Source organism: Cynara cardunculus (assembly GCF_001531365.2).
Source record: "Cynara cardunculus var. scolymus isolate 2C chromosome LG 11, CcrdV1, whole genome shotgun sequence".
Taxonomy (NCBI): domain Eukaryota; kingdom Viridiplantae; phylum Streptophyta; class Magnoliopsida; order Asterales; family Asteraceae; genus Cynara; species Cynara cardunculus.
This window is the reverse complement of record NC_037538.1, coordinates 16,032-41,957: the sequence shown is the minus strand read 5'-3', so window position 1 is coordinate 41,957 and position 25,926 is coordinate 16,032. Positions and strand designations below refer to the sequence as shown.

Below are 25,926 nucleotides of genomic sequence, written 5' to 3'. Positions count from 1 at the left end.
TAATATATAAAATTAAAATTATAAAATAATAAAGTAACATAAAAATAATAAAATAATATATATATTTTTAATGTAAATATATAAAATAAAACAAAATTAATAAAATATAAATATATAATTAATTGATTTGATATTTATGACAAAAAATGATTGGCACAAATTCCAAGCAATCACCACCCCCTACTAAGGGGGTGTCATTAGCACTCCCCAAAACTTAAACCCTCCTCATCTCATCACATTTCTGAAATTAGAGGCTAAAACCCTATTGGCCATTTCTTCCAGATTCTTCTGTCTTCCTCCTTAATAGTACACGACCCAAATCCCCTCTCGAAATCTTTAAGCATCTTCATTGATCATGTATCGTTTCGCTGTAAATCTTGCTTCTAAAGCTAGGTACTTTTCATCTCATCATTTCAATAATTGTTAATCCATACCCACATGATTTATGTGGTTCTTGTTCCACCAAGCACGAATTTTTTCTAATCAATATGCTTCTTTTTTGTTGTAATTTGCAGGGTTGCAAACAACGGCACCCAATTGGTAATGAATCGACTCTCTCTTTCTCTTTCTGTATAATTTTTTATGCATTTATGTGTGTTCATCTTTATCTGCATGTGGAAAACAGATTGGAAGTAGGTTGAGTTGGAGCAGAAACTATGCAGCTAAAGACATCAGATTTGGAGTAGATGCTAGGGCCTTAATGCTTAGAGGTGTTGAAGAGCTTGCTGATGCTGTTAGAGTAACCATGGGTCCAAAGGTACTTTCTCATTAATCTTGAATACGCCTTTTGGACATGCATCATTGGCGAAAGATATATGATTTTTAAATTTGATTTCGATGTCCAATGGCAAAAAGAATGGGATTACAACTGGGGGTTATTGGAGTGAACCAGAAAGTTATAAGCTTTCTAAGACTGCATGATGGAATTAGAGATTTAATTTCTGATTATAGTCAACTAGTTGTGATTTGAGTCTTGGGGGACTTTACAAATCGATTATTGTCAATGGGTGTTTCTGATTTTGGTGGATTGTATCGTATATGGGGAGCTAGAATTGAAAATGAATGTTATTAAGGTTGGAGATTGAATAGGTTTGAAGTTGAAGAATTTAATCATTTATATTGTATTTTATAGAGGGAATATGCTAGCTAGTCACTCAGTTTGATAAAATACCATTTGGTGATGAATTTTAGGGGCGTAACGTGGTGATTGAACAAAGTTATGGAGCACCAAAAGTGACAAAAGACGGTGTAACGGTGGCAAAAAGCATTGAATTTAAAGACAAAGTCAAGAATGTCGGTGCAAGCCTTGTCAAACAGGTTGCTAATGCTACAAACGATGTGGCTGGTGATGGTAAGATTTAACTCATCCATGGTGGATTTGTGTTTTGTTAACAAGTCTTTTATTAGAAATCTAACAATCTCTTTGCAACCATTGTTTTAATGGGGTCCTTACTGTCTCAGGTACTACTTGTGCGACAGTCCTCACAGGGGCAATATTTTCAGAGGGGTGCAAGTCAGTTGCAGCTGGTATGAATGCAATGGACCTCCGGCGTGGTATTTCCATGGCCGTTGATTCAGTGGTAACAAACTTGAAGAGTAGGGCTCGTATGATAAGCACGTCTGAGGAAATCACGCAGGTTTGTTTACTAAATTTTAGTCGTGCTAGGTGCTCGAAAGTGTTTTTTTGATCAAATGTAATATAATTAACAGGTCGGTACAATTTCTGCAAATGGAGAACGTGAGATAGGTGAGCTAATAGCCAAGGCTATGGAGAAAGTGGGGAAAGAGGGTGTTATCACAATTCAAGTAAGCTGCTTTTAGTTATCCTTACTTTCATGATCAGGAAATTAAATTAGTTAATCTTGAATGATTATCGTTGACAAAAGACTGCTGCTTTTTTGCATTGATCTGGTGTAGGATGGGAAGACATTGTATAATGAACTAGAAGTTGTTGAGGGAATGAAGCTGGACAGGGGCTACATATCTCCACATTTCATCACAAATCAAAAGAATCAGAAATGTGTAAGTTCCCGTGATTATTAGCTGATAAAGTGTACTATATATAGGGCATGTTCGGGGAAAACCTTAAAGAAAATGAAAAACTGATGAACACACTGGTAACGGTTACCATGTGCATATGTGCATACCGTCAAGATGAACGGGTTGCCAGGGTGTTCCTCAGTTTTCATTTTTTGGGGGTTTTCCCCTGAACCTCCCTATATATATACTGTATTTTGAAAAATTGCCAACTGATTGATGTTCAACAGGAACTAGAGGACCCTCTTGTTCTAATCCATGAGAAGAAGATATCAAACATTAATTCTGTGATCAAAGTGTTAGAGTTGGCACTGAAGGTAGAGTCCCAGATGTTCTTGAAGTTCGTTGTTCCATTTTGAATTTAGTTACACAATCATTTGGGGTGTGTGTGTGTATATATATATATATATCATGCAGCTATATGCCTGATGTATTTTAATTCTCACCCAGAAACAAAGGCCCCTGCTAATTGTTGCTGAAGATGTGGAAAGCGACGCGTTAGCGACCTTAATTCTTAACAAGCTTCGAGCTGGCATAAAGGTTTTTATCATCTTTAGAAATGTCGAAATCCTGAACGATCTTTGTTCTTGGTGTATGCAACTGACTATTTTCTCTGAATAGGTTTGTGCCATAAAAGCTCCTGGTTTTGGTGAGAACAGAAAGGCAAATCTGGAAGATCTCGCCACTCTCACCGGAGGCCAGGTGGGTTAATGATATTTCCTAATTATGACATGATATTATGTGTTGTCTGATAGATCCTCTATGATGAGCTTTTCATCTGACCTGCAGCTTATAACGGAAGAACTTGGAATGAACCTTGACAATTTGGAGTTGGAAATGCTTGGATCTTGTAAAAAGGTTTGTAACATTACTTCAAGCATTCAGAATGAACAGGTACTCGACTTTTGGGCTGGTTTATAGTCAACGGTCATTTTTGTCGTTAGGTCACTGTATCCAAAGATGACACAGTTGTGCTTGACGGTGCTGGTGCTAAGAAGTCTATAGAAGAGCGGTGTGAACAGGTGCACCTTTGTTACTGTTTTTCTTGAAAAGTTCTATGGTCATATCTAAGGATTCTTCTTGGCAAATAAATAATTTCAATTGGCTGTTATCCCGTTGAGTAGCTATAGGGGTATTAACATGATGCAGCATGTTATCTGTTGGACAGATCAGGTCAGCGATCGAGTCCAGTACATCTGATTATGATAAAGAGAAATTTCAAGAAAGATTAGCAAAACTTTCTGGTGGTGTTGCTGTATTAAAGGTTTGTTCTTCTTCCAGTTGATCTTTGTATCTTTATGATCAAAAGTCTTGGTATTTATGTTTGATTACTGAAAATTTGCAATCATGTTCAGATTGGAGGAGCCAGTGACAGTGAAGTAGGTGAAAAGAAAGATCGAGTTACCGATGCTCTAAATGCCACAAAGGCAGCTGTTGAGGAAGGAATCGTACCAGGTAAACTGTCCAACATCTCTTCTCCTGAATTGGTCATAGAAGAATCAAAGAAATACACATAAAATAAGCTCGTTTGATGCAGGTGGTGGTGTTGCTCTTCTATATGCATCTAAAGAATTGGATAAGTTGCCAACAGCCAATTTCGATCAGAAAATAGGTGTTCAGATCATCCAGAATGCGCTAAAGGTTAGAGCTTTATATTGTTCACCGAGCACTTGTATTATAATTTCAATCAAATTGGTCGTTTGATATATAAGATGAAGAAATTGCGTGTTTTTTACTTGACTAATTGCAGATGCCTGTTTATACAATTGCCTCTAATGCTGGAGTGGAGGGTTCAGTTGTGGTTGGTAAGCTTTTAGAGCAGGATGACCCAGATCTTGGGTATGATGCAGCAAGAGGTCTGTGCCTATCTTTTTGTTATTTACATAAGCAGATGGAGAATTATGATTAATTATGTGGGAATTTACAAATCTTTAGGTGAATATGTGGATATGGTGAAAAATGGAATCATTGACCCATTGAAAGTGATAAGAACAGCCTTGGTTGATGCAGCAAGGTTAGTTGAAACAACTGTGGTCAGTTGGTTCTGATTCTTGTATATCTAACGGGTGCTGAACTGATTAAGTTTGTATTTTGTGTAGTGTGTCGTCTTTGATGACAACCACTGAAGCTATCGTGGTTGAATTCCCCAAGCCTGCTGGTGAAGCAGCTCCAGGAATGGGCGGTGCAATGGGTGGCATGGACTATTGACCACCCTTGTGATACTGCAAATGATTGACACACATTTTACTGACAAAATAAATACACAAAGACTCAGCTCAGTATGTGTAGTGAGAAAAGAAGGCGGAAGTGTGATTAGCATGTAAACTTTTGTTAGGGCACATTTTTGAACAATTATTAATCTTTTTTTAATACCATTTGGATGTGTGCTAATGGCTGCTATGAGAAAATGAAAAATAATGGGTGAGGGGATGATACTGTTATGTGGAGTTGAAGGGTTAGAAAGAAAGAAAGGGTAAAGAAAGCAATGAAAGGTTAAAGATTACTCTGCCTCTTCTGTACATCACTTCCCTCTTCTAATTCCTACCATTTCACACACTCAAAAGCTAAACTAGTTGGGTTGGCATATTTTATTTGAATTGAGGTTTTATCCAGAAAAAAGGGTTCAATTTGTAATGAATTGGACGAAGTGGGAGGTTCAAATAAAAAAAAGGCTGGCTAGATATTGTAAGAAGGTAAAATGAGAATATTCATATGTGAATCATTAAAAAAATCTATTTATAAGTGTATATATGAACCTATATGAATAATCTGTAATACTGTAATGTAGGTACATATATGCATCATCAAATAAATTTTCTCCAAAAAATTCAATGGATTCATGTATAAACTTTAACTTCTTACCGGTGTTTAGTCCAAATAAATAAACCCAATCATAGAGCACCAAACATTTGCATGATTCATCTCTTCTAATGAACAAACAAAAAACATCACAAAAGTAAAGATCACACGCCAGAAAGCTTCAAGCACTAGATTTTGGGGTTCCAACATTATGTCATGCTTCATGTTGGGCATGATTTGTAGTAGTCACCTAAATTTCATATTTATTTTATTTAACACACACATATATATATATATATATATATATTAATTTTAATTTCGTTTCTTGAGCACCGTTCGCTACGCTCAACGGTCTCCAATTGGGTCAAGCCGTTAGGACCTACCACCTTTTGTCATCTTCTATTTGGTTTCTTGCTTATGGCTTCCTCTACACTCAAAGCACCGTTCTTCATCTTCACATGTGAACTTTTAATATTTTATACATGTTTAACAGTAATTTATGACTTGTTGCATTGCAATGAAAAAGTAAAAGATTTGTTAATTTTCTTTCATGAAATCTTCCCAACTTTTGGTTCATTTTCCAATTTGTTAACTTGTACTCATAAATCAAAAGAAAATAACAAATTAAACCTAATTCCATTCCACCTTGCAAGTTACTTTATCCACTTTTCTTTGTTTAGATTTTGCTATCATGTTACCAGCTGTAAGTTTTATTGAATTTTGAGTTTGAAAGTTAACCTCTCATGCATTTTTATTTTCTTCCCTTGATGGGTTTTGTTTATTAATAAGGGTTTAATCTCTTTTATAAATATTCCAAACAGAAAAACAAACTTTTATCCAACCAAAGAACAAGAAAATGGAAGAAGAACAGATGGCTTCTAAATAATAAAAGTGTGTTGAAGAAATGAAGTGTCTGCTAATAGTAACACTTAGTTGTTGGGCTGACTCTAAACCAATTATTACTCAAACCTGACAAATTGGAGGCTTCCTACCTTCTTCTTCTTTATTTAATTAGCACTTTAGAGGTAATTAAAACACGATTTCAGGCTTTATCGGCATCTTAATTGAATCTAAGGAGCCTCACTCATCACTTCAATTCCCTCTGCTTTCAGAGTGTACCAAGTTTCCACATACCATTAGCTGGAACCAAATTAACTCAGAAACATCAAAGGTTTGTTAACCTCCTATGGACTCCTTAATCTTCTTCTTATGGCCTTTTATCTATTTTCTGATCACTGAGCATGATTTCCGTTTATGTGGGATCGATATGATAATGACTTCGTGCACCAGCATTATGCATTCACTCATTTCTGGACTGAACATGTTCTATATTGTCAAAACTAGAATTCTTTCTGTTTCGGATGTTTCATGCTGCAGATTGGCTTTGTTTCCTGCTTCCATTCCATAGATTACAGCCTTAAATCCCATTTTCTTGAATTTTTGATTAATTTTCAACTAGTAAACTAGTTTCAGGATGGTTGAGCCTGGAGAAATGACTCAAGATGGAGTATTAGTGGACATCAAACTAAGTGATGCAGAGATTGCTCAATGGGATATGATGCAACAGAGGAGTATAGAGTGCTTAATAAGGAGGAAAAAGTCATTAAGGGTCCGCTATACGTATGGCATTATCTTCTTATTAGTAAATCTTGTAGCTTGGTTTTTGCGTGACTATGGCCAAAGGGTTTCCCTTCACTACCACAGTAAGTTCCTAAAGTTTAATAGATCATCAAACACAATGGTTCAATTGGGTAATTACATCATTTTACATTTCTTCTGCAGTTCTCATCAAAGCTTGTGGACCAAAGGGCCATGACTGTTTCCAAACAATGGGAGTTCTTCGCATCAGTTTGGGATGCTTCGTATCTTACAAGTTCTAAATCAGATGAATTCATAACAATATTGTCTTTTCCGAAGTTACATTTTTGTGGCAGCCTTAATGTACATTTCTAGATATTCTTCTTTATGTTGTTTCTGACCACATGTGGAACAACCAAGTTATTCAACACTCGCGATACTTGGCATTCTGGATGGTGGACTGCAAAGTTTGCCATATTGATGATCATCCAAGTGTTTTCGTTCTTCATCCCCTCAGATTTTGTTCATTTATATGGTATGTCAATCAAATTACAAGAAGCCATATCGCCGATTTTGATGTTCAAGATATCTAGTTGACTAAAATCTCAAGTTTTTGCAGGTGAACTTGCTCGAGTTGGTGCTGGGTAATCTTCTAAATAACATTCTTTCTAGAGGGTTTTAATCTTTTTCATCAAAATCAGTTCTTACCTGAATCTTTGATCCAGAATTTTTCTCCTCCTTCAACTTGTAAGTGTAATCGAGTTTATAGCATGGTGGAATGCTTACTGGATGCCTGTTGAAAGAAAGAAGCAAAGGTTTGACTTTTGATATGCTCTCATCATTCTCATCGTCAAAGTTCATAAGCGTCCAAACAATAGTATGAAAGCCTTTTATGTTTTGCAGCTCCTGTTGTGGATTAGTCATGTCGACACTGTTCTATATGGGCTCTTTTTGTGGGATCATCGTGATGTATGTATGGTATGCATCCAAAGCTTCATGCACTCTAAACATATTCTTCATCACCTGGACATCAATTTTGCTTCTTGTTATGATGGTTATATCCTTGCATTCGAAGGTATATAACATATGTCCTCCATGAAATTCTACAGCCACAATCTTTTTAGTTTTTATCTGAGAATATAATCTAAGTGATTTTAGAGTACTTGATACAGGTGAATAAGGGTCTTTTATCATCAGGGATCATGGCATCTTATATCGTGTACCTCTGTTGGTCTGCTTTAAGAAGGTTTGATATCATTGCATAAAGTTCAGATTAGTACTTCAATCGCTTCTTTTGGGATAGTAACTCTTATGGTTTTCCAGTGAACCTGCGAGCGAAAAATGCAGCCCTGAAAAGCACGAGAACGAGCACGTTGATTGGATAACCGTGCTTGTAAGCAAACACCCTTTATTTTAGACCTCAAACTCAAACTGTGATCCTAGGCATTTACATTGTTATCATTCTTGTGCTTCCAGGGCTTCCTGATAGGGGTTTTTGCCATTGTTATGGCAACGTTTTCAACTGGGATTGATTCAGAAACATTTCAGGTTCTTCCATTTTTATAAAATCTCAAATTTATTTAGTTTGTGAATGATTACTTATGCATAAAATTTTTCTTTCTTTGTTCAGCTTAGGAAACAAGAAGATCAGATGGAGGATGATATCCCCTATAAATATGGATTCTTTCACCTGATATTCTCCTTGGGGGCTATGTATTTTGCTATGCTTTTCATCAGCTGGAATCTTGATAGCTCAACCAGGAAGTAAGATCCAGATGCTTTTTCTTTTCATTAATGATCAAACCTGCACTTATCAAATTAAGATTCAAAAGAAACCCACCCATTTTATGTAATTTTGTGAAACAACAGATGGAGCATTGATGTCGGGTGGGCAAGTACATGGGTGAAAATAGTTAATGAATGGTTTGCAGCCACAATATACTGTAAGTATATATATATATATATATATATGTATATATATATATATATATGTATATATATGCACTTATGATCAAACTCATATTAGCTAGGCCTGTTTCTGGTTATGGTTGCATGCCTTTGACCTCATTCTGTAATTCATGTTGACTATTGAATGCAGTATGGAAATTGATTTCTCCAATTGTCAGACAACCCAAGATCATGAATCATGAAGAACCTCAAGAACAGCAGCTGCATAATTCAGATAGCTAAATGATGCAAAGTCTTGTAAACCCTATTTGTGCCATGTTATATTCTAGTTAGTTCATTGCTATTGATATAGTTGTTAAATAAGAACAATCTTGATCAAGTTCTGATAGCTATTTAGCTGGTGGGTTGACCTAATAAATGTATTTATTTTATTAAATACAAGAATGAAATTGAAATCTTTTATTATAAAGGGATGAATCAAACTATTCATATCTATGGTTTAGTTAGAACCACTACAACATGGAAAATAAATGGTTTAGATGGATTTGCATTTTGCAGGTTAAATAATGTCAAAGAAACCCTACAAAACCTGTTCCAAGAAACAACACCTATTCCATCTTCTTCATATGCTTCTTTATGTAGAATTACTTGGTATTTAAACAGCATCTCCATACCTCCATAACCATCCAAACAACAAGCTTAGTTCTCTCTCTTTTTGATCACTCACTCTCATACAACTTTCAAGATGTTGAAGAATTGTTTATTGTTCATCTTCTCGATGCTCATTCTGCAAATGGGAATCTGGAATATTGTAAAGGCCGTGGATCCATCATCGGCAGCAGAAGGAGAACATGTTTTCGAGCTCTACCTACATGATATCCTTGGTGGTAGCAACCCAACAGCTAGACCGGTAACAGGTCTTCTAGGAAACATATATAGTGGTCAAGTACCCTTCGCAAGACGCATAGGTTTCCGAGCTCCACAAGGTGGTGTAGCGATTCCTAACGCCAATGGTGCCATCCCTACTGTAAACGCCAACGGAATCCCACTCGGAACCGGTTTAGTTGGCACCCAATACGCCGGAAACCTGAACCAAAACAACAATGGTCAAAATCAGATCGCCGCCCAACTGGGACCAGACGGACTTGGGCTTGGGTTCGGGACCATAACAGTGATCGATGACGTATTGACCGTCGACCCAAAGTTGGGTTCACAGTCATTAGGTAAAGCACAAGGGGTTTATGTTTCAAGCTCGGCGGATGGAAGTAGACAGATGATGACATTCACGGCGATGATGGAAGGAGGTGAATATGGAGATAGTATCAATTTCTTTGGAGTTTATCATATCGGAAGCGCAATGTCTCGGTTGTCGGTGACAGGTGGCACCGGAAAGTTTCTGCATGCTTGTGGGTTCGCTGAGGTTCGGTCCCTTATTCCGGCGGGTCAGATCGTCGCCGATGGTGTGGAGTCGCTGCTGAGGCTGACTGTTCATCTTTCCTACTGATAAATGAAGAAAAGTTTGGCAATTTATGTGTGTGGGTTTGTATGTATTCTCCATTTGTATCATTGTTTCCATAATTGAAGGATTTATGTTTCTTAAGATTTGCTAAACTTCATGGGTCTGAAAACACAAATCGCAATTAAGGCAGTGTTTTTTGGATATTTTTTTTATCTTAAATTAAACAAACACCCGATTTGCATGGAGACACGTATCTAATGAGACCAAATCGTTATTTAAAATTTAATTAAATAACATAAATTGCCAATTTTAAAAAACAAGATATGATCCTTAATTCAAATGAACTTTTTTTGAAAGGCAAGAAGGGGAAGAGAAGGCATCGAGGGATTTGTGAGAAACGAAAAACCGTTCTAAGACCCATAGAGAAATCGAAATAAAAGAGGATTACAAACATACAAAATCAACAACAAACTATAACCAAAACAATAATCAAAGTTGAAAGGAGAACCCTCAAACTACTGTCCCAAAAAGAGTGCATAACCAATAAACCGAAAAAATTGATAAAGAATTGCATCATGAGAAAATCGATTGAAAGATTAGAATTGGATGTCATCCAAGAGGTCAAAGGTTGAATTGACCCCTTTAAAGACTTGGAGAGTTTCTAAATCTCCAAAGAAAATAAGCCGCATGCCCTTTAACGAATCAGAGATCCATCTTCCTCCATCAAAGTTGAGCAGCTCGTGCATGGTGTGTTTACAGCAGAGCAAGCAATGTTCCACTGATGTAATATGATCTCTACATACCAGACAGAGAATCTAGTATAGATCGATACCTTTGTTGTTAAGCTCTTAAAGGACAAGAATTCCATTTTGAAGCACCCTCCAAATAAATATATCAAATTATAGCCGTAGATAAAGAAAAAAAAATCAAGTAAAACAATACCTGACCTTACACTAATAGTTTGTTGGTTCTCATAGTTATCACTTTATAATATATGAGGTTTTTAACCCCAATAATTAAAATATCATAAAAAATAAAAATAGTTAAAAGAAAAGAAAGAATAGAGGAACACTTTATGCTTAAATTGATATACAAGAAAAAGGTCATGTCTTTATTGGGTTTGCTTCCTTTCTAAATCAACACAAATAAGTATATTTAAATTCACACTATAACTTGAAGGTATGAAAGTGGAATTACCACTCGATTTGAGAATGTGGACGGACAATTCACAGCAACAGCATCGTCACTACATCCCTTCACGACGGCCGGCCGCCACCACCACCACCACCAGTTATAAACAAAGAAACAAGCTGTAGAAATACATAGGCGTTTTCTTCGATTCTGTAAACACATTCAAGAAATTCAAGATTCAATCTTTGGTGTTTATTTCGCTAGGAAATGCAAAACCCAACACAATCATCATCCACCACCACTCTCTACACCATCGTAACCATCACCACCCTCATCTTTCTCCTCTTTTTCTTTTCCCCATTTCCCTCCCCACCGCCACCGCCATCTTTCTCCGACCCATACCTCTTTCCTCACCGTCTATCCACCACCCAATATCACAACCACCAACTCCTCTTCCTCAACAGCAACAAAACCACCAATCAATCTCCTCCTGCCTCGCCTACCATCGCCTATTTCATTACCGGATCCTTCAACGATTCGAATCGGATTATCCGACTTCTTTTGTCTATCTACCATCCAAGAAACCAATACCTTCTTCATCTTGACCGTTCTGCCCCTCAAAAAGAACGTGACCTTTTAGCCCTCTCCGTTCAATCAATTCCGGTTTTTTGGGCCGCCCAAAATGTTAATGTTATTGGGAAAGCTGATCTTGTTTCCCCTAAAGGATCTTCTTCTATTTCTTCCACTTTACATGGTGTTGCTATTCTCTTGAAGCTTTCCCCTGATTGGGATTGGGTTATAAATCTCTCTGCTGCTGATTACCCCCTTGTTACTCAAGATGGTAATTCTTGAATTTTGAGTATTTGTCATACTGATTTGGTTGAGCATATATATATATATTGATCAAATAATTTGTTTCTGACTGTTGAATATCATTGTTCTAGGGTTTATCTTTTAGAAGTAACTTAACCTAGCATTGGTTCTGTATCATCTCTTGGTGGGCTTTTGTCTGTTTCTAGTAAAATTGCAAATTAGTTATCTGGGCTGATTATACTTCACTTCTTGTTCACATTTCTTCACAAAAATCCATCTTGCGTTGATTTAATGTTGTGGTTTTGTTGTTCTCAGAGTTCCTTCGTAGAATCTTGATTAAGCATTGGTTTGCTTCTATATGTTCTTAGATCCCCAAATGAGTTCCATTTTAGACCTATCCTAGCTAGTGTGGATTAAGTATTCTTCTTGTGGTTGCTTTGCAAGTCCTATTAACAGATTGTATAATTTTTGCAGAAGTATCGTTTTTTGCGCTGACCTGATTTGTCGGTCTTGTTTGTGTTTGTTTGCAATGATTTAGTTTTGCCAATTCTGGGCATTTGTTGGAATGGAAGTTCCTTCACAAATAAATTGGTCTATTTCGTTAGTTTTAGGAGTTCTAAATGCTCTTTTGTTTTGCTTCATAAACTACCGAACTAGTATTTATCTTGGGTTTTTTGTTTGTTTTCCAGATCTTCTTCATATTCTATCAACAGATTGTATAATTTTGTGCAGAAGTATCGTTTTTTGTGCTGATCTGATTTGTCGGTCTTGTTTGTGTTTGTTTGCAATGATTTAGTTTTGCCAATTGTGGGTATTTGTTGGATTGGAAGTTCCTTCACAAATAAATTGGTCTATTTGTTAGTTTTAGGAGTTCTAAATGCTCTTTTGTTTTGCTTCATAAACTACTGAACAAGTATTTATCTTGGGGTTTTTGTTTGTTTTCCAGATCTTCTTCATATTCTATCATACCTACCTAAAGATCTCAACTTTGTGAATCACACAAGCTACATTGGCTGGAGAGAGTATGGCAATGTTTACTTTTACCTAATTTTTAATGGGCATTGGAGTAGCTATTGTGGAGTTTGATAATATGTATTTTCGTTGTTTACAGGTCACGGATTTTGAAACCTGTGGTGGTTGACCCTGGGCTTTTTCTTGCTGAGCAGAGTGAGATCTTTTATGGCACCCAAAGACGCCCATTGCCAGATGCTTACCGGTTGTTCACAGGTAAGTCTTCAGTGCTACCAATTTACAACTATATTGCCTTGCTATTAGTTTCATTTACCTGAAATCTTTCTTATATCCAATGGGGTTTACAAGATATGAGCTTTTTTGCTCATGAGAAATACATTCTCAATATCAAAATGATGGAACTACTAATCAAGAATAGTTGCTATGACGATAAAAATACAAACAAATATTATGTTAACCACAAGAAAGCACGTCTCCTCATAGTCAATGTTGTATACCTGAAAATGGTTTTTTGCCAAATGATAGATTGTATAGGCAATGGAGAGAGCCTCCATGACCATGTAATGAAGCTTTAAGTGAATACCCATTTGCATCCAATAAATAAAACACACTTTATAGAAGGAAGATGCGCCAAAACTTTACCCATTTTTGAAGTTTTTAGAAGGAAATCAAACACAGAGAAACATAAATTTGTGATACATATATATATATATATATTTATATTTATATATAGGAGATTTACTTTGCAAACCACATTATTTGTACAAACCTCATTTAACCAATCATAATTTTTCATTTTGTTAGTTTTTTTGTAATTGTGAGAGGTTGATTAATCATTTTTATTATGGAGGGTGTTAATCATGGATATTATCATCTTTATTATATTAATTTTAGAGAAATACATGAAACGGTTTCATTAACAATACATGAAACAGTTTCATTAAAATTTCATAAGTATTATATGAAACAATTTCGAAACAACTTCATCAAAAAAAAAAAAAAAATACTATATGAAACAATTTCATTTGATTAAACAATGAAATTGACGGATGAGGGTCGTTTGCACGGTTTGTACGAATATGGGTGGTTTACATTTGATCGCTCATCTATAACATACGTACATATATATATATATATATACACATGCATATATACATATATATATATATATATACATGCATATATATATATATATATATATACACACATGCATATATATATACACACATATATATATAGGGGAGCGATCAAATGCAAACCACTCAATTTGTACAAACCGTGCAAACCGCATTCAACCAATCATAATTTTTCATTTTGTTCATTTTTTTGTAATTATGAGAGGTTGATTAATCATTTTTATTGTGGAGGGTGTTAATCATAGATATTATCATATTCATAATTTTAATTTTAGAGAAATACATGAAACAGTTTCATTAATGTTAGACAAATACATGAAACAGTTTCATTAAGTATTATATGAAACAATTTCACAACCATATATGAAACAACTTCATCAAAAAAAGTATTATATGAAACAATTTCACAAGATTAAATAATTTCATGAAAAAATTTCATAAGATTAAACAATGAAATCGACAGATGAAGGTGGTTTGCACGGTTTACACAAATGAGGACGGTTTTCATATGATCACTCCTCTATATATATACACATATATATATATATATATATATATATTTATACGGTCATGTTCGGGGGAAAACTACAAAAAAATTGAAAAATGAGGAACACTTTGGTAACCGTTCGTTTGGACTGGATGCACATGTGCAACATGTAATTTGTAAGCAATTTGTCCGGTATGCACATGTGCATAGAAACCAAGAAACAACTTCAATGACTTGTATGCACATGTGTGTACCGTCCAGATGAATGGTTATGAGGGTGTTTCTTTGTTTTATGTTTTTTGGGGGTTTTTCCATGAACCCCCCTCTCTCTCTCTCTCTCTCTATATATATATATATATATATATATATATGCAAAATTACATTTTTGTAAATAGAAAAGTAACAATTGTTTAATGTTTATGTTCGTGCAGGTTCACCATCGGCTATATTGAGCCGCAGGTTTGTGGAGTTTTGCATCTTAGGAACAGAAAACTTACCCAGGACCCTGCTTATGTACTTGTCTAACAGTCTTTCATCCCAATCTGTATACTTCCCGACTGTTCTATGTAATTCTCCTCAACTAAATAGAACGGTTATAAACCACAATTTGCAATATTCTGCATACAAGACCAAACATGAACCTCGCACACTCCACTCAGACGACTTGGATGATCTAATCAACAGTGGTTCAGCATTTGGTTCTCCATTTGTTCATGATGATCCAGTTCTGGACCGCATCGACCAAGAACTACTGAAGCGTGGTGAGGGGAAACCAGTTCCAGGTGGGTGGTGTTTAGGTGAGTCTAGGGATGAGGCGTGTAGTATATGGGGTGATGCTGATGTTTTGAAGCCAGGTCCAGGAGCCAAAAGGCTGGAGCAAAGAATGGTTGAGTTACTCTCAAATGAGACATTTTATTCCCATCAATGCATTTTTGAATGATGATGTGTTTTGCCCAATTGAGTGGATTTTTACAGATGAAATTTGTTGTATATTGGTATTTGCATCAATCAAGTTTAGTTGCATGCTGTTAAAGGGGTATGGCTTCATATCCATTTATTCCAGCAACCATATCTTAATCTTCTCATGTCCAGATGAGACTGCAAGGTTTTAAGGTTTAAATTTGATAATGTGTAGTTTCTGTAAGTTATTAACGACCTTACTAAAAAATGCTTTGTTTATTACAGAATAATATACGCATCCCGTTTTACTCATACAAAATGTAAAACTAATCAAACACATCCTTAACTTTAAGTATTTATAGTTTTGTTATATGATGAAACATTGGTTTGAATTTTTCAATTAATAAACTTGATAATTAAAAATGCAACAGATGTATAATTTGATTGATTAGAATGTATATATATATATATATATATATATATATATAAAACATCAACATCAAAATGATAAATACTTTGTAGCAACTTTTTGAATTACAATCCTAGTAAAAAAAAAAAAGGAGTTGAAAAGTCAAAATATGACTTCATTTTGTTCGTACAAGGATATTTTATTATTTAAGAAGTCGAGAAGAAATAAGACGCGTGATTGACGGTGCATTGAGGACTAATGTGTACGTGTCAGCTTCCAATTGGGTAAGTGGTAGCGAGGCTAATCTTTTCCTAAATTATACAATCACACCCTCATCAATATCTTTAATGGACGTTTTCACCATACTACTTTACTTGATCATAAATATTAACACTCGGGTTGGGTTTTGTTGACAAACATAAGAAATATATTTATCCTTGAATCAATCTTGATTGAATGTCAACGTTAAGAAGATGCATTAAAATTTACTAGATCAATTCTTTTCTAAAACACAATTTATAAGTGAACATGAGATTAAAGGTAATCAAGAGTTCGGATCCCTTCTTACATTTCTCACCATAATTTTCATTCTCAAACAATCTTTCGCTTATGTTGTGTTATCTTAATTATATTGAAATAAATTGACCAAACTACACTTATTGTCCTTTAGGTTTACATAAAACTCAAAAAGTGGTCTCTAAACTTTAATAAATCTATAATATAACGTGTGCATTAGATTTTGAAGATAGTCTCTAATACTAATTCCGTTAAAAGATGTCCATTAAGTTGGGGGATAAAAGTTTTTTTTTTCTTCTTAAAATCCAAACAATGCCTTAGATACACATAGTTGGCGGTTGGTTTTGAATATTATCCGAGGCCTTTTGCAAGAAACATGTGAAGGGATGACCAAGTTAATTGGCTTTATCCGTTGTGGATTAGTTTAAGTGACAATAAGGTTTTGATATTTAGGAACTTTCCCTAGAGATCACCGGTTCAAATCTTGCAAGACCACTGAAGATTTTTTTTTAATTGTTATGTAGCACTCCTTGAATTAATCGAGATGTATGAAAGTTGATCCAGACACCATAGTTAAAAAAAAAAAGAAAGTTATTTGATCTTGTGATTTATTTATGGTAGTCACACCTATTCACTTGTGTTTGTGGGTTGTGATTTATACAAGGGGGGGATGCATCTCGAGGTTTTCGTCTTTTTCTGTGAAATATTTCACAATTATGTTTGTATTTTGTTTTAAGAGTGAATTACATTTTATAGAATGTATTGGAAAAATGAGGTTGATGGAAGAGAGTAGTTTTAGTTTAGATTGTGAAACATAAAAAATGGATCATTTTATGAATTAATTATACACCAAAAAATTTAATTTTAATAACTTTATCGTATCAATTTAAATCATTTATTTATTTAGTACAAATCTTCAATAATAGTTGAAGCGATTAACATTTTCTTTATTTATTTTAATAAACTATTTCTTGTTAACTTGATGCCGTATTGGGTACAGTAGTGGACATGATGTGGGCTTGGAAGTTTGGGCCATATGAATCTATTCATTCATTGGGGTTTCCAGCCCAGGCCCAGCTTAACAAGTGCATTGTGTGGATTGTGGAATACCAAAAATTAAAAAGACAACCTAAAAGCAATATGATACAAAAAGAGTGTAGCTTGATTGGTAAAAGGTGAAGCGATTTTTCTTAAATACAAGACATTTTTAGAACTCTTTTTTGGTGTTAGTCTCAACCGTCGAGTGAGCCAAAATGTGTCCTCTTATGGTGGTGACCTTAGAGATGCCGACGGGTTCCGGTTAGAATTGTAGGTAATCAACTTTTTGCCTAAATATGATACAAAACAACCATTTAGATTATATTTAATGAGTGTAGTCCATATCTTACGGTTTACGGAACGACTACTTAATATCTATAAGTTTCTTGATTATCATAGATTTTGATTATAAGAATATTGACATTCCACATACTTTATTTAATACTTTGGAAAGAAGCATAAGAGTAGAAGAATTCTATTGACTATCATTTATTTAGACTTGTCATTAACGAAAATAACAATAACAGTTAAATCGAATGTAGAGTGGGAGTAGCACTAACCTCCAATACCAACCCTATCCATCAAATAGACGAATGGTATCAATAGACGTTCCTTTTTACTTCTTTATAATAAGAATTTTTTTTATTAAAAAAAAAAATTGAAGCCGTCAAAACATCACTTACAAAAAGATGAACCAAGCCCAATAATTTACATCTTTCCACTCTTAACCTTTCTTAGTTTTTATCTTTTCAAAAAGTTATATATTATTATTATTATTATATAAAAAAAAGAATAATAAGATGGCATAGGTCTTTGTTACTCGAAGTTGATTAGTATAATGAAGAATTAGTAGTGATTTTTTGTGCACCGTATTCCTCTAGTTGTAGATGCTTGGCGCGTCAGCAGTGATGCCATCCATGCTCATTTTTTAATTAGTTGTACTCCAGATGGGCTAATCCACTTTTATTACTCCCAAAATAAACATATATATATATATATATAAACCTTTTAATTATGAAATCTTTAAAAATCAATACTTATTTTATATGATTTTTTATCTTTTTATTATAAAATAAATATATTAAATATTATACTTAAATTAAAAAAAAAGTATGTAAAACAAAAGGTTTTTCAAAGATCCAAACACTGTTTTATTGAATATTTGGTAGGGTGGTTGTTTTATAATAATTTTTTCTTCATTAGTTTAATTATTAATAAAATAAAATAATAATAAGAGGAGGAAGATGCGGTGAAGGAAGAAATAGAGATGGTGTTCACACGCTGCATGTGATTGTACCTTGAAACTAGTAAATTAAAGTTGATGGGGTTACTTACACCAATCTAATGTCATTTGGACTTTAACTCATCACAACTTTACTTTTTATTTCCTTTTCGAAGAAAAAAAAAACATATATATATAAATGATCATGTAAGAATAATAATTATAACACATATTGTATTTAAAAAAAAGCTTCAGATTGATCAATTCTCATATTATTATCGTTGTGGTCATAAAATTAGTAGTATATGTGAATAAAAAAAATACAATATTTAGTTTAGTAAACATATATATATATATATATATATATATATTAAATATAAAGTGTTACCAAATATGTGTTTAATAAAAGCAAAGTGGCATAAGTATATGAGTAATGAGATTGGCAGAGCCCACCAATACACATTTATAAATTTCAACCTCGATATTATTAGTGCTCTGACTCTCACATTAACTTTGAATCAAACTCATCATTATCAAATCCTAATTTTTTATTCAATAATTATTGGTTTCATTTTTTTTATTTTTTTATTATATATATTATTGTTCTTTATAAATTTTGTTGATTGCATTTGGTCAATCAGATTTAGATTAATGACATGATTAATATTGATATTTAGATCAAAATCTTGTATCTAAAACCAAGATTGTTGAGCATGAATGACAAGACATAATTCTGATTTAGGTGCAAAAAAGAAAAACGACACCGTTGTCATAAATACCACCTTTCACCATCAACCGGTATATGGAGCTCTCACCACCCCATCCCACCCAAATAAAACCGTCACAATCCAATTAATTGTACATCTCATTTGTCTTAAAACCTAACAATTAATATTTAGAAAAAAAATCTACACTAAATTATTCGATGTTGAAAATATGATAACAATTATAAATTGTCAATAGAAAATTAATTCTGAAATTGATGTTAAGAGTAAGATCATAACATCTACATACACACCCCCATATATACACATACATATATGCATAAAGTACTGAATTGATTATAAAAATTGACGTACTGTTATCATTATCATATATTTTAAGCTTTCAATTAAAAGGTTGGGAGTGGATATATTATGTTATTTTGCTTAAGTTGATGGTTGAATATTTTTAATGAAACAAATTTTTATTGAAAAATATATAAGCCTGCTTGTTATCCACACCAAAATAAATTGAGTTTTTTATAAAAACATATTATTAAAAGATGACCTCCTACAGATAATCTCGTCGGATTAAAATAAGTAAATAAACCCCGTAAAATCTTATTTATATTAATAATTCATAACCATTGGCAATAAACAAACTTGTGAATAGACACTGACTCAAATTTATTTAGAAAATTTTTTACACAACATATTAATTTTGGTTGGAAAGGAAAGGACTTCCAACTTTTCTTGCTCAAAAGAATTCTCCCAACTTTCTCAACCACTGAAAAGAGAGCAAATTTTAGATATATATATATATATATATATATATATATATATATATATATATTAGAGAGGGGGCGAGGGGTGAGGGGCGAGGGGTGAGGGTGGTGATTCATTGCATGCTTTGTCGGCCATTGTAGCTTCAATTCAAGAGTTCTAAACCCATAGTATTTATCTTGAAAAATCAAAAGGTTACATCTTTAGCTTCGTAATTCCAACTACAACAGACATGGCTGTGTTGTTTTGCTTTCTCTCTTTCAGTACCCCAAAATCAATTATCATTTAATATTTAATAATCCCCTTCACACCCCCCCAAACCAAAAGCCTTTTTGATTCATTGCATTTGATTTGATTTCATTTCTTTTGAGGGTTCAAAAGGACTTGTTCTTTTACCACCATGGATCTTTCTCCTTTCCTTCTGAAATGGGCCTTTTAGACTCCAAGATCCCACCATTCTTGGAAACACATACGTATATACTTCAACTCCATGAACTTCTTTCTAGAATCATCTCAAGGGATTACTTGAATTCCCTGATTCTGTGTGCAAGATTTTGATTGCTCTAAGCTACATAAACCCTACAGGTATGTATGTATCTATGTATGCATGTAGATCCTTCATACCCTTTTTTATTGTTGAATGTTTTGTTTGCTCAAGTCAATTGGGATATGTTAGCTACTTTTTGTTCGTTTTTGAGGTAATATAGAAATACCTATCTAGATTTCTTGAATCTTTAATCTGTTTAAATTCTTGTTTTGGACTATTCACTTGTTTGATCGATCGAAAATGACAAATTTATTCCCCCTTTTTCTGGGTTTCTTTTCTTTAAGATGCTTCTTCAAGTTTTGTACTTTTTCAAGAAAGACAAAGTTTTGCTGGATTTCCTTCTTGATACGGCTTGCGCTCTTTTGGTTTCTTATCTTCTTAATGATATGCAGATTGAAATTTTGGTTCTTGGGAGATGATAATACTCTAGACTTTGATATCAAGATTATAAATTTCATTCACTGGGAAGCAAGATTCCAGCAATGTCCAAAGTTTTTGGATCAAGAAAAGGCTTGTTGTTGGTGGGTATCATAAGAATTTTAGTTGCTGTTTTTCTGATTTTCCCTTGCAAAGGATTGAATTCAGATGGGAAATTTCTTTTGGAATTGAAGAAAAGTATTAAGGATGACTTGGGGAATCTAAAGAATTGGAATGCATATCATACCACACCTTGTGGATGGATGGGTGTGAGTTGCACCTCTGGTTACGGCCCAGTGGTTTGGTCTCTTGATCTGAGTTCAATGAATCTTTCAGGAACCCTAACCCCAAGTATAGGTGGTTTGCTTTCTTTAACATATCTTAATCTTTCTTTTAACAAGTTTGCTGGTAACATACCCAAAGAAATTGGGAATTGTTCGAAACTAGAAATGCTTATTTTGAACAGTAATCAATTTGATGGGAACATCCCAGATGAGATAGGAAAGCTTAATCATTTAAGCCATTTGAACATATGCAATAACAAGATTTCTGGTTCAATCCCTGAAACTTTTGGTCAGCTTTCTTCTTTGGTTGAATTTGTGGCGTACACAAATAATATCAAGGGATCACTCCCGCGGTCTCTTGGAAACCTCAAGAATTTGACCACATTTAGAGCCGGTCAGAATGCTATGACCGGAAGTATACCTGTAGAGATCGGTGGTTGTGAGAGCTTACTATACTTCGGTGTTGCCCAGAATAACTTTGATGGAGATATACCAAAGGAATTCGGGTTGTTAAAGATGATGACTGATCTAATTCTTTGGAATAATCAGTTATCAGGAATCATCCCGAGAGAGCTTGGAAACTGTACTCATTTGGAGACTCTGGCTTTGTACCAAAATAATCTTGTTGGTGAAATCCCGAAAGAGATTGGGAAACTCAAGTACTTAAAGAAGTTATATTTGTACAGAAACGGATTGAATGGAACGATTCCTAGAGAGATTGGTAATCTTTCTTTAGCTACAGAGATTGATTTCTCAGAGAATTATTTGACCGGAGAAATCCCTACTGAATTGTGTCAAATAGAAGGCCTTACTTTACTCTACTTGTTTGAAAACCAGCTTCATGGTGTCATCCCGAATGAACTTGGTAACTTGAGGAACCTGTCGAAGCTCGATCTTTCCATAAATTCGCTCACAGGCCCAATTCCTATTGGTTTTCAGTATCTACCCAAGATGTATCAGTTGCAGCTCTTTAGCAATTCGTTAAATGGCAGCATTCCGCAAGAGCTTGGGCTCTACAACAAGCTTTGGGTGGTTGACTTTTCGGACAATTTCTTGACCGGAAAGATCCCACCTCATACCTGTAGGCGTGGTAACTTGATGTTACTGAATCTTGAATCGAACAATCTGTATGGAAATATCCCGACTGGAATTATTAACTGCAAATCGCTGGTTCAACTTCGGCTCAGTGGTAACAAGATTACAGGCAGCTTTCCTTCATCGTTGTGCAATTTGGCGAACCTATCTGCTATCGAGTTGGGTCAAAACAGGTTCAGTGGTCCGGTTCCTCCCGAGATTGGGAACTGTCAAAAGTTACAAAGGCTCGATCTTTCTGGGAATTACATCTCGTCCGAGTTGCCTAATGAGATACAGAAACTGACTCATTTGGTGACGTTTAATATTTCTTCGAATTTGATCACCGGAAGGATACCGAGTGGGATTCTTCATTGCAAGATGCTTCAAAGACTCGATCTCAGCAGGAACAGCTTTGCGTACGATATACCGCCCGAGCTTGGTTCCCTTTCTCAACTTGAACTTCTGATGATTTCGGAAAACAAGCTCTCGGGCAGCATACCAGCTGCCCTCGGAAATCTCTCTCGTTTGACTGAGTTGCAGATGGGCGGTAATGTCATCTCCGGTGGTATCCCACCGGAGCTGGGATTGCTTACGAGCTTGCAGATTGCCCTGAATCTCAGTCATAATAATCTCTCTGGCACAATCCCACCTCAGCTCGGGAATCTCATATTGCTCGAGAATCTTCTGCTCAATAACAATCATTTAAGTGGCGAAATCCCGAGCACATTTGGAAATCTGTCGAGTTTGATGGGCTGCAACTTCTCGTACAATATTCTTAAAGGCACGTTGCCTTCCGTACCCTTGTTTCAGAACATGGCTATCAGCAGCTTCATTGGTAACGATGGGCTTTGTGGCGGTCCGCTAGCAAGCTGTGAAGGATCTTTCATTTCCGGTTCAGCTCCACCTTCTTTGGAGAGTGCCGATGCTCCTCGGGGCAAAGTAGTTACGATAATCGCAGCTGTCGTAGGCGGGATTTCTCTTATTCTGATCGTAGTTATCTTATATTTCATGAAAAAAGGCGCTACACAAAACGTCACTTCGTTGGAGGACGATACCGAAAGATCTTCCCCGGTATCATCAGATGTCTACTTCCCACCACAAGACGGTTTCAAGTTCCAAGATTTGGTCGAAGCCACCCACAACTTCCATGACAGTTATGTTATCGGAAGAGGAGCCGTGGGGACGGTTTACAAGGCCGTCATGCAGTCTGGTCAAACGATTGCTGTCAAGAAGCTTGCTTCTAATCGAGAAGGCAGCAACATCGAGAACAGTTTTCAAGCGGAAATCTCGACTCTAGGAAAGATCAGGCATCGTAACATTGTGAAGCTTTACGGCTACTGCTATTATCAGGGCTTTAATCTGCTTCTTTACGAGTATATGGCAAAGGGTAGTTTGGGTGAATTGCTTCACAACGGTTCGTCTTGCGGCTTGGATTGGCCGGCTCGATTCACCGTGGCTCTTGGGGCAGCTCAAGGTCTTGCTTATTTGCACCATGACTGCAAACCAAGAATCATTCATCGCGACATTAAGTCCAACAACATCTTACTTGACGAGAACGCTGAAGCTCATGTCGGTGATTTCGGTTTGGCCAAGGTTATAGACATGCCTCAGTCTAAATCCATGTCTGCCGTTGCCGGTTCCTATGGCTACATAGCTCCAGGTGAGCTCACGAATCTTCAATAGAACCGACTATTCATGCTTAATTCATAATGAATGTCGTGAGATATTCATTGAAGTTTTTTATATATTTATGGTTTTGGTGTGTTTAATTTGTGGCAGAATATGCATATACTATGAAGGTAACAGAGAAGTGTGATATATACAGCTATGGGGTTGTTCTTTTAGAACTGGTAACAGGAAGAGCCCCAGTACAGCCATTAGATCAGGGAGGGGATCTGGTTACATGGGTAAGGAGTTATATTCGAAAGCATTCATTTAGTGTCGGGATTCTTGATAGTCGTTTGGATATACAAGGTAATGAACGTGTGGCGAACCATATGCTTTGTATCCTGAAAGTTGCTATAATGTGCACGAAAATGTCGCCTTTTGATCGGCCATCCATGAGAGACGTTGTGTTGATGCTGATCGAATCAAATGAAAGAGCCGGGTATTCGCTAGATGATGATGAGGATCCTTGTTCAAAAGATGAATTCTTGTGAATGTATGTATCAGTTTACTTGCTATTTTAACCAATATGATGACGATGACGATGATTCTTATTTTCCTGATTCTTCTTCTTGTGGCTAATTAACACTATTTGATGAGAACGATCATGAATGTATATACATATCTTTCTCTTGTATCAATTTCAAGATTGTTTATACAATCCATTACTTGGTACGGATCAAGAGGCAACATATAGATTCTAAACAAGACTTGAGAGGCTTTTGAGTTTCACTTGGAAGCTTCGTTTCCCCTGGCGCTTCTCTTCATAAAATCGATCTCCAGACCACCATTACCATTATGGGACACGGCCCCATTAAAACCCGTCATAAAGCACCATCCAATGATCCCGGGTTCTAATTAGCTTACACAAAATGTACATTCCACACATCCTCATATTGTTGTCTTATGAATCTAATTACCAGACTAAAATCACCAACAAAATTCAAATTTAGTGTCATTTGAGGAATGTTATATGCAACTTGCATAGATTGGAACAAAAGTCAAAAGAATGAAGTCAAACATTCTTGAACTGGTACTCAGCTAGGAGTAGTTGCACCTGCAAGAGAGAGAGAGAGAGATTAGATTAAAAATGGAAGGAAACATGGCTGTCTGCAACTCAAAGGGGCATGCTTTCTTTGGTTTTATAGATGAAAGGGGGCGCTGATGGAATGTACAAAAATAAGATTCAAGAAATCTTAAAAATGCTCATCTTCTCTCCATCATTTGAATAAAAACAGATGCATCATCCAAGGAGGAAAAAAAATCCCCTTTATGGTCACGGAGGTTCAAATGCGGTGACTCCAGACTATCTACAAAACATATGGTCGTCCTGTAATTAAATATCGAGGTTAATAAAAAAAACAGATGCATCATCAAAATGTGGAAGAACCCAAAAAGGTTTTTTCATACGTAAATTGTGTTGATGGGCCTTGCACCATCTCATTCTGGTTTGTAGAAAGTTTCTACTATCAAGCATTAAAAATCCACTGGATTATTTTAAATATTTCTATAATATGGATCTAATTTTATTACAAATAGGGTACTAAATAATCAATGTAATATAAAATAAAACAAAATTTTAATTATAAAAACTAAAATATGAGTTTCGTTAAACCAAAAAAAAAGTTAAAAGACAGTGAGATAGATTCAAAACTTGCAACCTTTATGTCACATGGCTAGACTCGATATTTTATCTTTAAATATATGTTGAAAAAGTAATCTAATGGGATTTCACATATTTTCACATGATAACAAAGCCGACACCTACTATCTGGGACATCTTTGCCTATCTAGTCCTTGGAGATGTGTTAAAGTCCCACATCGGCTAGAGTGGACATTTTATGTCTTCAATGACTCTTTTGGAAAGTAATCTACTAAGGTTCCACATATATTAGCTGGAGACCGACTCTCTAGGACATCTTTGTTGGAAATATTAGTGAGGTTGGAGGTTTTCCTCCATCCCATATTGGTAGGAAGAAAGAATAAATGTAAAGAGCATAAGGTTTTTCTTTTAATTGGGCTTTGAATAAGTTGATGGATCATGGTGGGG

At 35.2% G+C, this 25,926-nt stretch overlaps 5 protein-coding genes across 6 annotated transcripts; all 5 read left to right on the top strand.

The window, feature by feature from the left end:
- The first annotated feature begins 305 nt into the window (after positions 1-305).
- LOC112521012 (chaperonin CPN60-2, mitochondrial-like) lies at positions 306-4,436 on the top strand. The gene is made up of 18 exons (XM_025129639.1): positions 306-393; positions 516-540; positions 626-757; positions 1,192-1,351; positions 1,462-1,637; positions 1,711-1,806; positions 1,918-2,022; positions 2,268-2,354; positions 2,488-2,577; positions 2,659-2,739; positions 2,827-2,895; positions 2,982-3,059; positions 3,206-3,301; positions 3,393-3,492; positions 3,575-3,678; positions 3,788-3,893; positions 3,973-4,051; positions 4,137-4,436. The coding sequence occupies exons 1-18, from the start codon at positions 356-358 to the stop codon at positions 4,243-4,245; spliced, it is 1,731 nt and encodes a 576-aa protein (XP_024985407.1). The 5' UTR covers positions 306-355; the 3' UTR covers positions 4,246-4,436.
- Positions 4,437-5,909: 1,473 nt separating this feature from the next.
- Positions 5,910-8,944, top strand: LOC112521130 (probable serine incorporator). Of its 2 annotated transcripts, XM_025129826.1 has the most exons (14): positions 5,910-6,007; positions 6,304-6,539; positions 6,619-6,698; positions 6,790-6,949; positions 7,034-7,058; positions 7,140-7,229; positions 7,318-7,489; positions 7,587-7,660; positions 7,738-7,807; positions 7,891-7,962; positions 8,045-8,178; positions 8,284-8,357; positions 8,513-8,619; positions 8,881-8,944. In XM_025129826.1, exons 2-13 carry the CDS (start codon positions 6,311-6,313, stop codon positions 8,602-8,604), a joined length of 1,272 nt encoding a protein of 423 aa, XP_024985594.1. In that variant the 5' UTR covers positions 5,910-6,007; positions 6,304-6,310; the 3' UTR covers positions 8,605-8,619; positions 8,881-8,944. The 2 variants fall into 2 exon arrangements, with proteins under 2 accessions (XP_024985594.1, XP_024985593.1); XM_025129825.1 differs by lacking the exon at positions 8,881-8,944 and having other exon boundaries at positions 8,513-8,715.
- Positions 8,945-8,966: 22 nt separating this feature from the next.
- On the top strand, positions 8,967-9,933 carry LOC112521131 (dirigent protein 16-like). The gene has a single exon (XM_025129827.1). It carries the CDS (start codon positions 9,068-9,070, stop codon positions 9,824-9,826), a length of 759 nt encoding a protein of 252 aa, XP_024985595.1. The 5' UTR covers positions 8,967-9,067; the 3' UTR covers positions 9,827-9,933.
- A 1,029-nt stretch (positions 9,934-10,962) lies between these two features.
- On the top strand, positions 10,963-15,393 carry LOC112522266 (beta-glucuronosyltransferase GlcAT14A). The gene is made up of 4 exons (XM_025131384.1): positions 10,963-11,753; positions 12,672-12,747; positions 12,837-12,952; positions 14,752-15,393. Exons 1-4 carry the CDS (start codon positions 11,180-11,182, stop codon positions 15,258-15,260), a joined length of 1,275 nt encoding a protein of 424 aa, XP_024987152.1. The 5' UTR covers positions 10,963-11,179; the 3' UTR covers positions 15,261-15,393.
- A 4,715-nt stretch (positions 15,394-20,108) lies between these two features.
- LOC112521601 (probable leucine-rich repeat receptor-like protein kinase At2g33170) lies at positions 20,109-24,552 on the top strand. Its single transcript, XM_025130547.1, has 3 exons — positions 20,109-20,474; positions 20,829-23,871; positions 23,991-24,552. Exons 2-3 carry the CDS (start codon positions 20,919-20,921, stop codon positions 24,368-24,370), a joined length of 3,333 nt encoding a protein of 1,110 aa, XP_024986315.1. The 5' UTR covers positions 20,109-20,474; positions 20,829-20,918; the 3' UTR covers positions 24,371-24,552.
- Positions 24,553-25,926: the final 1,374 nt, after the last annotated feature.